Source organism: Brachyistius frenatus, unplaced genomic scaffold (genome assembly GCF_029030835.1).
Source record: "Brachyistius frenatus isolate BFR_SWC_R1_liver_20210118 unplaced genomic scaffold, ASM2903083v1 Contig_31, whole genome shotgun sequence".
Lineage (NCBI taxonomy): Eukaryota > Metazoa > Chordata > Actinopteri > Embiotocidae > Brachyistius > Brachyistius frenatus.
The window spans coordinates 2,873,356-2,890,298 of record NW_027210630.1 but is presented as its reverse complement, the minus strand read 5'-3'; the positions used below and the strand labels follow the sequence as shown (position 1 = coordinate 2,890,298).

The window sequence follows — 16,943 nt, the reverse complement described above, 5'->3', positions numbered from 1 at the left end:
CCTGTCTTCAAACACGGCTTGGGGAGGCGGGAGGTAGCAATAACACAGAGGGCCACGGAGAACCTTGTTTTCCCAGCTTCCCTGCACACTGCGCACATATGGAGTCAGGCAACCTGTTCTTATAATGGAACCTAATATGCACACAAACACACACACCCTACAGCTATTAGATAAGGTTGATCTGCACACCTGGTCTTGCTGTGTGACTCTACAAACAAAACTATTTCCCGACACAGATTAGACGCTGAGGGCCCTTGACTTCTAAAATCAGTTTTTTTTATCTACCGAACAAGTTTGTTTTGGACTCTAATATCATGACTGATAAAGAATTGTTACATACAGGAAAACAAACAGACAGGACATTCACACATCACATTCAAGATGAAAAGAATCTTTCTGTTGACTGAGATTTTTAACAAAATGGTGCACTACTTGCACAATGGAGGTGAGCTTTCTAAGACACACAGGTAAAGATTCTCAAGAGTCAATCTATCGCTAATAAAACTTAAATGAAGTTACTCAGTTTTATTTCTGTGGTCTTGTGAGAAATTTTTGTGCGTGTGTGTCACCCACTATTCACAAGGGAAATGTAATGAGAAAATGGTTTTTCAGTCTTGACCAGCTCCTAGTCTCACTCAGGAGGAGGAGCCACGTCTTTACAGGAGACCTAGGGCCTGTATTTCCATCTGTCTTTTCCTGTGTCGGTCGGGGAAAACTAAATGGGTTTGTTTGGAGACCTGAAGGCAAGGCTAATAAAATGAAATCTGCTGGGCCTCTTGCTTTGACTTGGCTACGGATGCGAATCATGTTAATGCTCAAAGTATGCTACGAATCCCAGCACCTCTGACAACAGCGCTCTGATGGATGAGGCCGCATGGCTTGAATCGTTCAGGGAGATAGTGTAATAAGACTGCCTAATGCGTTTAGCATCAAGCATTTTAATAGACTGCAACTGTATGTTCATCTGCAGTGTGTTACGCTGACATGTTACAGTAACAGTCAGTTCAGTCTGTATACAACAATCTGTCAATGCAGTCAAATGACAGAATATTTATTCTTGATGGTTTTATCTACAGTACAAAAGGCCTGAATCTATGTACAATGATCTGTCAGGAGCACACGCCATGTGTAGCTGCTTATTTATACAAAGGATGCAGAATGATTTCAACTAAGTTTGGACCACTGACTTTAAAAGAAAACAAAATATATGCAAGGATAGCAAAACACTGAATGTAATTCAGTATCTTCACTTGAATATATAGAATAGAATATGTAATAAGAGAGAATAATCAATTTCCAATTTTTTTTTTTTTTTTAATTGTCAATGACCCTGCTAATGCAAAATATCATTAATGTGTTGTTGGAATGCATAGTCCAGTGAATCTATCTAATGATATACAGACAAGAGCTTTGACACACTTCAGTTATTAGTATTGTGTGCTGGTTCATCTCTCCTCCTGAAAATCATTTATTTTATACTGTAATCTGCTATAATATATATCAAAGGGTCGGGGACACTGAGACTGTGATGTGAGTTGAGAGTAAAATCATATTACTGTGTATCAAATTAAAATGGCATTAAGACAGTTTGTTTGCTTTGTAAATGAAACGTTTCAATGTTCAGAAGACACACTATGACATCAATTAACTCTCATCAGGTTGGCAGCAGAAACATTCAGTGGCTTGGTGTCCTTTGTTGGGTGAGAGTTGCATGTTTTAATTGCATGCATTTAAAGACAATAAATGCATCTTTTGTGGCTATGTCCAAAGTTTGCATCATTGTTTGGATGTTTGGAGTGTGATATGAGCCTCAGCCAAAGCAAGCTCCCATCAGTTTAGTGCAGGAAGGCTCGTTAAAGTGATGCGAGTTGTTTGCACACGTTAAGGAAAAATAACCCTCAGTGATACCAGAGAGAGCCCAGGGACACACACTCTCTCACACACACATACGCAGAAACAGCCAAGTCAGGCTGACCACAATGCACTTGCTGGTAAATTGTGGTAAACAAATGTGGTAAACTCCTTGAAACACTTGATTAAATATTAAACAAAGGAAAGATGCACAATGCCTCTGTGTGCTCGACTGCTCCATTTCTATTTCACAGAGATACCATCATTGCAAAGTACGTCTATATGCAAAAGTGCAAAGTGAGCAGTTGTAAACTTTGCAAAGACAGTTTGTTCTTCACTGACCCAAGGCCTAGAGCTAAACAAAAGAGAGGTCACTGAGGACTTAGCCTATTAGGATGGACTCAAATATCTGTCCTATATCTACTGGGTGGAAAAGCAAGAGCCATTTGAGACTATTTTAACCTCCGATCATATTGTTCTCCCTGCTGGGTTACACCATAAAAATGATAAACCTAACAGTTATAATGTAGCAGCATATATATCCCATCACACCACGAAATGAGTCTGAACCACAAGTGGCTGCTGCTCACTGCTGCCGTGCTAAAATTGCACCTGTTTTTCTTTTGTTTTTCTTTTTTTGCGTCTCTCACTCTGGCAGCACAGTAAAAATTGAAATGTCAAATAAAACGTGACAGGATGCTAATATGTGGCTCCCAGAGGGCATCTGAAAGCGTTCTTGTTGATTTTGTAACTGCAGAGAGAGTCGGTAACCCTCCCCTTTCCACCCCAGGAGAAAGGAAGAAAAAAAACATTGAAAAGTTGAAGAATGCTATAGGGGTGACAGAAATTCAATTTCCAACGCCTGCACAAGAACTGGGGAAGACACAATAATACATAGTTCATAAGATTAGCACTTAAAACTAGATGTGTTGCCATCTCTACCTGAAGTCAAATATGTAAAAAAAAAAAAGAAAACAAAGATTTGTGTGTCCATAAACATGTTATTTGGCAAAAATAAATTATTTATATATTTTAAAACTGTGTTTACTGTTGCCATGACCACACAGGTTGCATAGTTTTAAGGAAGTGATAACTTTACTGCACAACACGGCTCAAGTCATCATTTTAACCCAAACCATTATCTTTCCCAAACCCTAATCAAGTGGTTTTGTGTCTATGTTTGTGTTTGTGGGCAGGAACTACACAATCTATATGGTTGTATGGGTTTGAAGACAACAGGAGATTGTTCATAATTTCCACTGCTGTATTGTTGTTAATCAGTATAATGAGCCAAGTTTGTATTTTAGTTTGATGAAGTAACTGCCTTGTAAAGTAATAAAGGGATTTCTTTGTAATTTCTCCCTTTCTACATTGGTATTTTATTTAAGCATAGTCAAAAAATAAAATTATTTCTTATGATGGACATTTTTTGGCAGCAAATCAAATGTGACGTGGAGCACTTTTTTTTTTAATCTCTAATGTTGGCCATTTAAATAGTTCAGCTGTAACACGCATGGTATATTGGTATCTATTCCAAGTATTACCCACTCCACTGGGGAGCGATGAGTCACAGATTTTACCAACAGGGAGTTAAGAGAAGTCTCTCAGGGGATAAAAAAAAAAAAAAAAAAAAAAAAAAAAAACTCGGGGACCTGGTGGCCTAGAAGAACATCCTCCTTTCTGTCAGGAAATGACAACAGGAAAAGACAAAGACCCCATGATTGGCCTCAGATACCACCATGCAACCTGGCACCGCGCCAGCACCACATGAAAGAGGCAGATGTTTGCCCCTTTTTTTTTCTTTAATAAATAATTTATCCCTTACAATAACTAATCCATGGGCGGATGCGGGGAATGCATCTATTTCCCTCCCTCTCTCGCTCTCTCTTTTTTTTTTCTTTTTTTTTGATCAAAACACATAAATATCTGTTTAACTAGGGTGTTGAGATGCACAGCACGTCCTCCTGGCCCTCACCAAGCAGCTCACACACAGAAAGGCCATGTTAAAATGTGAAGGGGCATCCAACTCCAGTAGGCCCAAATTGATGAATGTGAGCAAAGAGTGTATAAGTTTATTTGTTTGTATGCTGTATACTTGTTTGATAATATCGTTGCATGCTATGGGTTGCTCCCACAAAGCCAAAGTCAAACTCCAGTTAAGACTGTCAGCTGAAGGTGGACCAGGCACACACAATGCTCTCTAGTACTAATTAGTCTCTTCACCCAGTCAAGTCCCAAAGCGAGGATAAATATACACATATGTAAAAGAGAGGGATGGAGGAAAAGAGAGAAAAAGGGATTAAGAGGAAGAGTTGGTGATGGTGGCGACTTATTTTCAGTTTGACCTCTGCTTCCTATCCTAAAGAGGAAGGTTTCTGGTGTTATGAGTGTGCGTGTCTCTAATGTGTCTGGTTGGCAGGACGTTGTTTGCCACTGATCATCTTTAGCCATCTCCCCCTGGGGCCTCTCATCACCTCCACCACACCAACCACTCCATCAGGCTCAAGGTCAGGTGCGCACCCACCCACATACACACACACACGCATAAATGACTGCCACCCCACAACTTCTGCTCTTGATCATTTGATCACCCCTTCATCGCCTCCTGCCGCACGCCTCTCGACCCCCACCCACCCTGCACCCCCACCCAGCCTCACCTCTGCGCCCCTGCTCCTGCACTCTCCTTCCCCTGTCCTTCCCTGGATCCAGCCTGGCAGAGTGTGATGAATGGGACAACATTACTCTTGTCCTCTGTTGGCCTGGTTTAGCTGCTCCAGCCCATCTTCCCCCCCGTCTGTCTGTCAGTCCGTCTATCTGTTTGTCTGTCTTTGCCTCTCTGTCTGGGTTGCCTTAAAATCATCCATCTATCCAGGCACGGTCGTTGCAAATGAGCTTAGACTATAAATGTGCGTGTGGCATCGGTTCAAGCTACATTAAATAAATAAATCCTGAACTTGAATTTGTTGTGGCCATATCAAGATAAGGAAAAATAGGAGCTTTTACTTTTCTAGGTATGGTACAGAAATAAGGTACGCATCAGAAAGAAAAGGTTTTTCGTGAAGGCTTTTTTGATTTTGTAAGGTGTCAGTACTAGACAATAAATATACTTTTTTCATTAATTAAATCATATCTCACCTTTGTAGGGATTAAATTACATCCGATTCATCACCTCCGTCTATAAAATCTGCTAACTTTGGCATACCTTTTATTACATATTCATGCTTGGAGACGCACAGCTGTAAAATCCACGGTCTTAAACTTTGTTTTGGAAGAAAAAAAAACAACTGAAAGAGAGTGCATTGCTATGAAGTGAAGAGATCACATCTTCAAAAAAGTAAATAAAATATGCATCCTCTCTGTGCTCATTACAGATTTATGACTCTTGTTAAAAGAAAAGGTGGCGGCTGCCTTCTTACATGTCTGACTTTCAAATTCAGAAGACACTGCTGTCAAGTGTTGTGCTCCACATTCTGTCCAATGAGAGACCGGGAGGGCTCAGTGTGTGCCATCTTCAACATCCTATTCGGTGAGTCTGGGAGAGAGTTTCTTTGGGTGGATAAGAGCACACAAGAACTCCTCACCTACAGTGCACGGAGCGCTCGTCATAACCCTTTGATGCATAGTTCATCAATCAAAAAGTTCAGATGGTTCAGCCACTAGTGTGTATGTGATTCAGAACAATAACAGTTGTGGGAGGAGACATTGTTGCATTAGGCATAATGAGCGTTGGGATTTGTTCCAGCAATATGAGATAGTTTTGCTGTTTCTGTAGCAACTCACAAGCACATTCAAATCATCCCACCAACCACCACACGCACATGCACACAGTTATACACCAAAACTCATTTGAAAATGAGTTTGTTCTGTGCTTATTATCAGTGACCTAGTGGTCATAAAGTGTGAAAGCAATCAGTATTTGTGACAGGAATGCAATTAGTACTTTTTAAAAATTCCCAAAAAACTATGTTTTGGCAAAAAAAAGAAATCGCACTGAACCACTCTATGAGAAGATTTCATTCCCTTATGGCCCCTGTTACTTCATAGGTTATATTGAAAAAAGGTACAAATAAAACTTGAGCGACTCCCTATGTCACCCTGCATTACCCCACAGCCAAAAGTCCCAGCAGCAGAACATAGTTAACACACCGTCACACCTCAATCTACAGCTGTCACCTCACAGTGTAACAGGTCTACAGTGCTACAGGGAAGTCACACAAAAAGACGGGAGCAGCCTTCCATGCTGGAGCTCACTTAGCTTCCACACCACGGCAGGCACAGGCAGAGCCCCTGCAGTGGGTTTGGGTTGGGGGCCGAACGTGCAGTGCATGGGTGTTATTTGAGACGCGGACAGGGGACATTTAGGGTACACACACCCCGACAGGACAGCAGACAGAAGCCGCCGGACAGACGATGAGCTAAATAGCAAACCAGGAGACAGCGACACACACCATCAGGAGTCAGTGGCAGAGCCACACACATGTCCACTTACCACCATCGCTCGTATCCACTCAAAGTGCCAGGAAGCCAACATATCCTCGAGGATATGGTTTTTATCACGGCTGTCCTCCCAGGGGCCTGGTTTAGGGTCCTTGTGGATAGATTACAGTGAGATTTTCTCTTTACAACCCACAGAAATTAAGGTGAAAGGGTTAGAAAATGTGGAAGTTTTAACACTGGGCTCTTACACATTTTATTTTTCTCACCAAATGTACTGCAGGGATTGATAACAGAAGCACTGCACTGTAAACAACCTTTTAGCCTTGCAATGCAGAGTGGGGTCTTTTTTCAGTACTCACCTTTGTTAAGACTTCAAAATAACTGCATTTGATAGACTGATGTAAAAACCATTGGAGGCCATTATTTCTTTGGGATCATTAGAATAATGCAAAGCTACATCTAGAGGTGCGCCCATGTGCCTAATCTCTATATAGATTGTGATGATTATACTATAACCTATAAGTATACTGTGGTGTTCAAAGCAACAAAAAAGATCCAAGAAAACCCAGAGAAAATTTCATTTAAATAGAAAAGGCCAGAGTTGAAGTGACGAGAGAATGGTGGAGACAGAGAATGAAGGCGCAATGAGAGGAAGCAAAAGACAAAGCAGGAGATGTGTATCTGGGGGGAATAGAGATAGTGACAGATGATCCACCTGATGTATGTGTATGACAAAGAGGGAAAACAAACAAACAATGCAGTGTATTTTGCATAGAGAGACAATATCCCTCCATGCCTCCTTCACCCTCCTTTTTGTTATCATTCCTCCCTCTATTAGCCAAACATGATTAAAATGCAGTTCCTACCAGCTTCTCTGCTGAACAACGAGGAGAAAAAAAAGACAGTGAGAAGGGAAGAAAAATGTAGCGGAAAAGTCAAAAGCATCTTTTACAGCGTGACGCTTTTCATCCTTCACAGGCGGCAAGAAGAAAAGAACACAGACGCTCAAACTTTTTTCTCTTCCCTCCTCTGTCTCTCTCTCTCCCATTCTCCTCAGCAGCTGAACCCCCCCGATACCTGAAGACAACCCCACTGCATCACAAGCTCAATAGCCTCCCTAGAACAATATTTCAGTCGCACTTTTTTTTACCAGAGCATTGATATAATTCCCAATGCTCTCTTTAGTCCAATTATATTATGCCATGTCACTATCTGAGCGATCGGCGCAGTGCCGTGACTGGGACTGAGAGAGGAGTGTCGGGGCTTGGGAAGGTGCTGCAGAGCTCCATATGCTATCTGGAGATAAGTCTGAAAACTTGCACTGTTTTTTTTCACCAGATTCACACTGAGACAACATGTGTGCCTTACTTAACTTTAAACGGAGCAGAGAGCCACGGCACTTACTCAATGCTACAGGAGAGACAAAAACTGAGACAGAGATGGGGGGAGAAAGAAGACAATCGGGTAGATACAAAAAGGTTCATTGTTTCTTGTGAGTTCAAACCAACAGCTGAAAATGGCTGTGAGGCCTGTAAGATCGGGATATGTGTGCCTATACCATGCATTTGCCAGGAGTTATATGCTTGCCAGAGAATCGTTGATAATCACACGCATGTGCAGGACTGTGTGTGTGTGCTCACATGTACTGTATGTGTACGAGACACGCCTACAGGGAAAGCAGCAGAGGGTGAAATGTCTCTCAGTACTACTGAAGAGATGGATAAAGAGATACTGTGGTGTAGGAAGATGACTGTGTGGACTCATCAATATCACCTTCAAAATATATACTTGATGCCTGTATCCTGCAAGATGTAGAGAAATTGCAGAATACAGATGTCCTAAATTCTATAACTACAATAAACTGCTGCCTCAATAGGTCAGAAATAACACTGAAAACAAAAAGCCAATAGGTTACTGTTTGACCCCCAAACTGAATGCATGAAGGAACAGGGTCCATAAAAAAAAGAGACTAAAAATTCAAGTTTTTTTTCAGTCAATGTGTTCATGCTAAAGAATAATGTCTGCTTTATATTTACTATCAGGAGAAATTTAGTGAGAACCAAGAGAGGAAAAATATTTTTTTGTAGGTACATGTGGTGCGATTGTGTCTCTGTGTGTGTGTGTGTGTGTGTGTGTGTGTGTGTGTGTGTGTGTGTGTGTGTGTGTGTGTGTGTGTGTGTGTGTGTGTGTGTGTGTGTGTGTGTGTGTGTGTGAGCGAGATATTGATAGATAGACACAGACGCAGAAAGAGAGAGGGAGTGCACCGAGCAGTAAGCCCGTGAGCAGGACATGATTGCAGTGTGTATCTTATCTGTGTCAGGTCCTCCTGAGGCTAGTGGAGCCTAGCTGAGCGGAGCACAAGCGCTTCAGTGACCAGTCAACCGTGTGAGGGTAATCTCCTCACTCCTTCAGTCTGTCTCTCTCTCATTCACTCTCTCTCTCTCCATTTTTCCAGTAAGCCCCCCCTTTGGGAGGCAGCTGAGCTGCGCGCACGCACACATACACGTGAGACGCTCACAGAAATGCACAAACACATTTACGCACACAAACACTCGCACCCATGAAGAGCCTGAAGGTGATCGTCTCATGCCGGCTCTGGACAGCGAGCCCACAGGTGAGAGGAAACATCACAGGCAACATTATACACTGAAGCCCCTGCAGCAAGCAGCCTGTAAATATTGGAATAAGTAACATGTTTTCTCACACTGGTTAAGTCTCGAGTTGTGTATGAAGATGCTAAAGCGGTCTTTAAAGGTACTACAGGAGACTTTTTTTTTTTTAAATAATGAGGACAGATTTAAAAGAATAGGCATGTATTTGCTTTGTGTTGGGCTTGATGGGTGATTGAAGTGACAGGAAGTCATAGATACTTGAAAATGAATACTTATCCATGTCATTTTAGAGACAGTTTTCAAGCCAGATATTTTGACATGTCATTGCAGAAAATCACAGGTGTAACTAATAACATGACATTGACATTGCTGCTTTCTGCTTTCAACCAGGACCAGAGTCTTTGATTTCAACTCTGTTTTCCATATTTTATGTCATGAAAAACTAGTCTTAGATTACAGTGAAGATAAAGATCTTTTTGTGAGGAATATATACAACACGTGTTACTTCCATGTGTACAATTTCAATAACTTTATATCTTACATCTATGCATTGGATCCCTGATATACTTTGAAGGTGAATGGTAGAATCTGCAGCTTGCAACCATGTTTAAAATTAGTCTTAGTGAAAATGGAGGTTAAAAACTGGGGCACTATACTGCTACCATATGTAATGTGTGTAGGCATGTGTGTGTGTGTCTGTGTGTGTGCATGTAGACAATAGATATTGAGCAACATTCCTTGCTGAAAGTCAGCGCACACACACAAACTCACAGTGTGAAAGAAGAGAGAAGCAGAAAAAAAATTAGTTAATGTCTCACATTGTTTCACCCTTCATGTGCCTGCCTGCTTGGCTTTAACAACTCAGCCGTCCCCATCAATTAGTCTGGATGCTGGACTTTCATTGAGATTAAGTGACTAATATCAGTACTTGCTCACAAGAAAGACACTTTTCACGTCGGCCCAACAATCTGTTAAGTCAAAACACATGTGGTGATCCAAGGCAAAAAGCCTGCAAGGGGTCCTCTATGCAATGAAAAACAGGTGCTCTACTTTTTGGCCATGTAATACCCCATTTAGCCTCTGGAGCAAAGGTTATCCAGCTAATAGCTGCCTTGTGGTGCACTGGGAAGAGCTATGCACATGGCCGGAGTAAACATCTGGGACGGATTGTACATACTTGCAACATATGCTTCAAGTTCAATTAAAATGAGGCCTTGGCACATTTATTAATCTTTTTTTCCTCTCGTCTGCCTCTCTCTTGCTCTCTCCCTCTCTCTCTTCTTCCTGCTCTCCCCTATAGGCCTGTGCCATAAAAGAGGCCTCCTTTGACCCGTCCTTCATACTTACTCATACGATCTGAAGCTGTAGCTCATATGCAAAGTAAAAGACCTCATATCCAATGTAAAAGACAAATTTGCTAAGCCTTGAAACTCCATTTGTTCTGCACTTAACCAGGTTAGAGGGAGAGCAAAGGGAGGAGAGTATGTGTCAGAATGAGAAAAAAAAAAGAAGGTAGGGAAGGGGACAATTGAAGGAAGGGTAGAAGGAGAGTGGGAGGGAAAAGAAATGTAGGCGAAGAAAAAAGAAAAATGCCCCCCTTTCAACTTCCCTACAGCTCAAATGAAATGCTAACAGTTGAGGGGAGCAATAGATCAAAATGTATGAAGCCAGAGTTGGTAAATTGTAGCCTTTGTGGCAGCAGTGCTATCCAGCATCCCAGCCCTGTGTGAACAGAGAGCAAGGCCTTCTTATTTTGAATAATCAGTTTGGCACCAAATCTGACGGAGGCCGCACAAGCTGCTTCTGCACCTCATTTCAATATGAAAGTCCAAAATGTATTTCATATAATCTGCAGCTTTTCAAATGTCTGTATTTTTTTTTTCCCTGAGAGGCGGTAGGAAAAGCAATGAAAGAGGACAGACGTAAAGAAGGGGTAAAAAAGGTTCAAGGTTGGCCGGTGCATATCTTCAGTCATTGCCCCCCTGTATATTTCAGCCTTGGAACTTCACAGCCATGAAACTTTTCTTCTGCATCACTGTGGGAGAGGATGTAATGCTCACATATCTTTATGTGCTCATCGCCCAACGGGCTGCCTGGCTGACTGATTGCTTGACTGGCTGCCTTACTAGTGGGATGACTGTCTGACCATCTGCACACACACAAAAAAAAATCTGCTTTTTAACCCTTTTTTTGCAGGCATGCACTCACAAACCTTATTAAAATGGGAGGACATATCGAAGTTGCATAATTCAGCATACAGTGTACTCAAGCAATATCAGATGTCACATATCAAATTGCTTTTGGTCAAAGTCTTTTATAATTACCATTCCAAACAGCTAGAGTTTTCCTCTAAAAAGATTGCCAAACCAGACCATGCAAATTACCACATCTGAGCCTACTAACCTTTATATTGCTAGAGTGCGGCTGTGAGGCATCAAGTGTCAGCTCAAGTAATTTCAGTCTTGTTCATGCTTTTCACAGTAAAACACTTCACTCAAGTTATAATGTTGTCCTTGTTTTACACTGTTTGAGACTCATCAGACTGCGGTATCAAACAGAAAATTGCTTTCATTTCAAAAGTGACTCACAAGAAAAAAACCAAAAGACAACACAGTGGGTGGATAAAGAGCTGTGCCATTTCAATTACCACTCCCAAGTGGAACATTGACAAGGTACTGTATCCTATCCAGTGGCATTTGTTTCAGTAGCTGTTCCTACAGTGTAAACGAGCGGAGGCAGTAAAGCAGCCACCTGTTGTTACCTGATAGTGTCTGGACAAGCCCAGATGCTGTTTTACTGGGACATAAAGGAGCAGTGAATGGACCTAAATAGCTAACTAAGCACTTTATATGGGCGCATGTTCTCAGGAAGAAGGGCTGAAGCACAATGTTAGTAAATTCAGCACAGAAAGGAAATACTAGAGTAGTGCATCAAAATGCACTACAAGACCAAAACAAGGCAAACCACAGAGGAAAGGAGAGAAATGTACTATGTATACACCTACAGAGAAAACTTTTCAAAAGGTTAAAAGGTTGTGCAATCTGTGAACATGTGTTTGTGCCTCCGGCAGTGAGAATAACTGAGCAGGGGAGGAGATGGGAGGGGAAGATGGAGTCATTTCGTTAGTCTGTTTGTGTTTCCGGTCTATGAAGCAGTGTCAACTCCTCCTGAGGCAGAGTGTGTGTACGTGTGTGTGTGTGTGTGTGTGTGTGTGTGTGTGTGTGTGTGTGTGTGTGTGTGTGTGTGTGTGTGTGTGTGTGTGTGTGTGTGTGTGTGTGTGTGTGTGTATGCGCGTGTCTGAGTGCATCCCTGACACAAGACATAATTACCTTGTCATCTTTGTCAAAATCTTCATCCTCATCCTCCAGCAGGTCCTCCACCGCTTGCTGACAGTTCCAACAGAGGGAGAAGAAAAACGAGAAGGAGAAATCAAAATGTTTATGCAACAGCTATAGTGCAGATAAACATTAGATAACACAGGGTTAACATCATCAGAACAGCCAAAGAGGCATATTAAAGCTGATTGGTTATGCTTATGTCTGGCAAGAGTTTGTTAATGAGTATGGGAAGCATGCAGATAGCACAACTATTGGATTTGAGAGTGCTAATATGTCATAAGCTTCAGAATGGTTCTGAATTAGAATTTAATTTTAGAAACCCTCTGTTGTTCAAATAATGTTGACACTTCTGGAAATGTAAGCAATACTCTGGCTTTGAATTTCAACGGGCAGAAGATTAAAGTCTATTCATCCACTCAAATCGCATTGCACAAACGCATTCAAATCTTATACCATTCATAGGGACAAGACAGCTTCTAACTCCTCTTCTTCTGATTCTGCTTGGTCTCTTCTGACCTCCTTAACCTTTGCACTTGTGTCTCACCTCTACCTGCAGTTCCCAAACATCTACCCATCTATCGTTTCACATTCTCTCACGGAGTGATGCTCCATGAGAGAAGAAAAGAAGAACGCCTGAAGCACAGAGATTAAGTCACAAAGAACAGCAACTATTTGCTTCAGTGGTCCACGACCGATGAAACTGGAGCTGGTGTAAGTCTGAAGCCCAGAGACACCATGAGATATCATGTACAACACGAAGAAAAATGACATCCTGTGCAACACGTGTGTACACATTCAGAGCAACAAACACAAAGGCACAGATGGACACATTTTCCTTACAGCTGTGGTGCATGCAGGTGGTAGATTTTCCTATTCATTAATAGATTTTTTTTTTGACACACACATTAAGAGACATTGAACTTGAAATTCTAAGTTTAGTTTAGTTTGATATTATTCAATTTTTATTTGTATATAATGTGCATTTTCAATTTTTTTTTTATATTTAAAAATTTTTACTAGCACAATTTTTTATTCTGTCATTTTCATTGCTTTTCCCTGTACATGCTGCTGTAGCGAAAAAAATTTCCCCTTGCAGGATTAATAAAGTACTTATCTATCTATCTATCTATCTATCTATCTATCTATCTATCTATCTATCTATCTATCTATCTATCTATCTATCTATCTATCTATCTATCTATCTATCTATCTATCTATCTATCTATCGCTCTGTCGATCTAAAAATGGCTTCATAGAAAATGCAGTACCTTACATCCCGATCCCGATCCATATGTGAAAGCAAGCTGATACATAAACGTATTGTATTATAAGAAAAACCCTGAACCAACAAGAGCAGCTTGGTCTGCTGTGTTTAATTATACAGCTACAATACTTGACTGTGTCTTTGTGAACATTCCCAAATTCAAATATGTAGTCTGATGCCACCAAAGTGAAGAGCAGAGGTTACTGCTGCATCTTATCCAGCCTCTCTGTGCCAGTCACACGTCAACCTCAACGTTTATCTACTCTCATTGTTGCATGGTGTTACCGGCTCCACCCCCCATCACTCCCCCACCACCACCACCACACACAAAAAAAACTTCACCCAGCTCCAACATCCCCACAACCCCCCTAACCACCTCCAGAACAGCTCAAACTAGTTTGGAGAAATCCAAAAATCATTACTTAACAAGACAATAGCTTTTGTCCTTTTTGTTTTTCATTGGAATAAGGGGGGGGGAAACTATGTGGCTGCTGACATAAGCCTCTTATGTAAATGATGCTTCCCACACAAAGAGGAGTTCAGAACAGCAGAGTTGAGAGGGTAGAATCAATAGTGCGTGTGCGTTTGTGTGTGTGTCTATCAATAGCTCAGAATCACTAGGGCAAAGTGTTGTGCATGTATGGATGAAACTCCTCATTTTAACTGTATAGCAACTGGTTTCCCGGTTCACTGAGACTCCATCACTGTCTAGACAAATAAGCTTGACTGTTCACATTTGATCTCTTTATTGATACAGAACACATTCAGCACTCAACTAAACAAATACCAGAGCCAAGGCAAAAGATGAAGATGTGATACTGTAGAAATGAAAGCCTTCTGGCATCTCTCAACAAATTAACTATATCTGTTTATAAAGTCATCATGGCTCCTCCCAAATCCTTTCACCCATGCCAAAGCACAAGTATAATGGAATCCTCCACACAGAGGCTTTACTAGGGCATGCCTGGCACATGCTCCAAACTTTAAACAAAGGAATGAGCATGAGCGAGCTGGAGAAGCATGACCTAGAGAGACAGAGAGAATGATAGAGTCGTTTGTCTCCCCGTGCTCTCCCCTCTGCTCTCTCCCTTCTATCGCCTCTGGTTACAGAGAGAAGTCATGTTTCCTGCAATGAGACACAGTGTAAAATTAATAAATAAAAAGACATGGAACATGTCATCTGCCCTGAAGATTGCCACGGCTAAATGCGTTCACTGGAGCTACTGTCTCAGTAAGGGAGGATATAAATTACTTCAGTGCAGTCGATGAATTCCAAACATCTTTCTTTCGCTCTCTGTATCCATATACCTCTCCCTCTATTTGTCTCATTCTTTCCTTTTTCTAAGACCTGTTTGGTGTATGATATCATTTGTCTGCTTATCCCCCCATTATCATGTTGTTTGAATTACTATCATTACAGCACGGCAGCATCAAAGCCTTGCTGTCGACAGGATCGCGTAGGGCTCGCGTTGCCTGCAGAGCTGCTCCAGTCAATTCAATATCTACTGAGGTGGGGATTAACATATTCAGACCTATTCAAATGATACAGGGATGATGCAGGCTACTCTTACAGATTACACTGTGCCCCATAAATACATACATAGATGGTAATAATATAAAATGCACACAAAGAATGCAAGTGAGCACAATGACATTGAGAGTTCAAACAGCTCTGAAAGTATGAAGGCATCTGTTTGGCCTTGGCTTAAACCTAAAAAGATTGATTTGCAAGAATTATATTTATGTTGCATTCACATCCCATCACATGGGCTTTTTATTCTTTGACTGTGCTTCTCATCAAGCTACAATACCATATTGTGAAAGAGGAATTGCTATGCTTTGAAGGCAAGTGTAAAAACAATTGTGAATCATCTTTTTACTCTGAACAAAAATACCTTCTCCTCCGTACTCAAGGTTTTGATGATGTGTGTAAATGATTTCATCTTTAAGGAGACTGCAGTCAAAACAATAGAGAAGCACAACCAAATTGTGGAGGTGGTGTAGTATCCGCTTGTTTTGGTGTCAAGAATTATTCAATGCATCCTTCAGGTTTTTTGCTTTGGTGATTCATACTTGATGGCTTAAAATCTGGAACTCTTTTGTATGCTTGGAAACTTGATGTTAGCACTAATTTCAATTCATCCTGACATGGCAAGATCTTTGTTGGTTTGCACCAGCTGGGGCACACAGTGCTAGCTAAAAATCTACCTGGGCTGAAATTGAAAATAAATCTGCTAAGAAAGAGGAATCTCAAATAGACAAAAAGTTCAAAGGGTGTTGGGATCTTACATTTACAAATAATGATTACATATACAAATAAAATTGTATTAGAGAGATTAGGATGTTATTGAAGATTAGAAAAGTTTTTCAAGAACGGTCTATCAGGTAGACCAAAAATCCACAAGAAGCTTCTTGAACACCATCAACAGGGCAACAGCACCCCTAGTGTGTTCCCTAGTGTAGGGTCACAAGGGATTATCACTGTGCTCTTCTGATGCCAGATACATGGCTCTGTAGTGTTATGGTGAGTGTGATAGTAAATGTGATTATAAGCCCTTTAATTTAAATCATTGTAGAATTTATAACTGTGAAGTAGCTAGAGTATAGTATCGTAAATTTAAAATGGGCCAATCTTGATTTATGTTCAGTTGTATCCTCCTTACTCCCCAGACTTAAATAAAGTTAACTCTTGTCTTACAGTGATGGAGGGTTAGATAGATAGATAGATAGATAGATAGATAGATAGATAGATAGATAGATAGATAGATAGATAGATAGATAGATAGATAGATAGATAGATAGATAGATAGATAGATAGATAGATAGATAGATAGATAGATAGATAGATAGATAGATACTTTATTAATCCCTCAGAGGGACATTTTTACGTTTCAGCAGCATGTACAGGGCAAAAATATTGAATATAATTCAAACAAATCCACATTCTATACAATAAAATAAAATAGAATAATATTAAATAAACTAAACTCAACAACAGTGCAATGAATTAGCAGTATGGTCGCACCTAAAGGAATGTACTGAGAAAGTGAAAAGAGCTCAAACAAGTTGTTAACTGAGGATAAAACCAGTTTAGAGCTGTGGAAAGAATATACCAAAGAAATATTAACCAACTAGATATACTCATCTGTAGTTGAACAACTACACTACATGGGCACATGGAATTCAAGAGATTTCAAACACAACTTGACAGGGCAGGAAAAAAAACTGTACTTTTGAGTGGATGGATTTCATGGAAGCAAAATTGAATAGAACCCGTCTGGATCAATGAGAGAAGTGCGCACACACACACTCCACAGAGGGAAGGTAAAATTCTACAACCTGAACTAGTAGCCACATTATTTTCACCCTTCCTCTGAAATACCTCTCAATTCGCCCCTCTCTCTCCCTGGCCGGACTGAGTTCCACAATTTCCCCTCCTCA

General features: G+C 40.8%; 1 protein-coding gene across 10 annotated transcripts in view; it reads right to left on the bottom strand.

The window, feature by feature from the left end:
• The window catches only part of mctp1a (multiple C2 domains, transmembrane 1a), a 129,075-nt gene that overhangs the window by 14,809 nt on the left and 97,323 nt on the right, over window positions 1-16,943 (bottom strand). For 7 of the 10 annotated variants that reach the window (XM_069699880.1, XM_069699881.1, XM_069699882.1 and 4 more), the window contains 2 exons: window positions 12,230-12,286; window positions 6,341-6,439 (listed from right to left, as the gene is read on the bottom strand). In XM_069699880.1, coding sequence (XP_069555981.1) covers window positions 6,341-6,439; window positions 12,230-12,286 — 156 coding nt within the window. The remainder of the gene's footprint in view (window positions 1-6,340; window positions 6,440-12,229; window positions 12,287-16,943) is intronic. The other 3 variants (XM_069699884.1, XM_069699885.1, XM_069699886.1) reach the window with 1 other exon arrangement.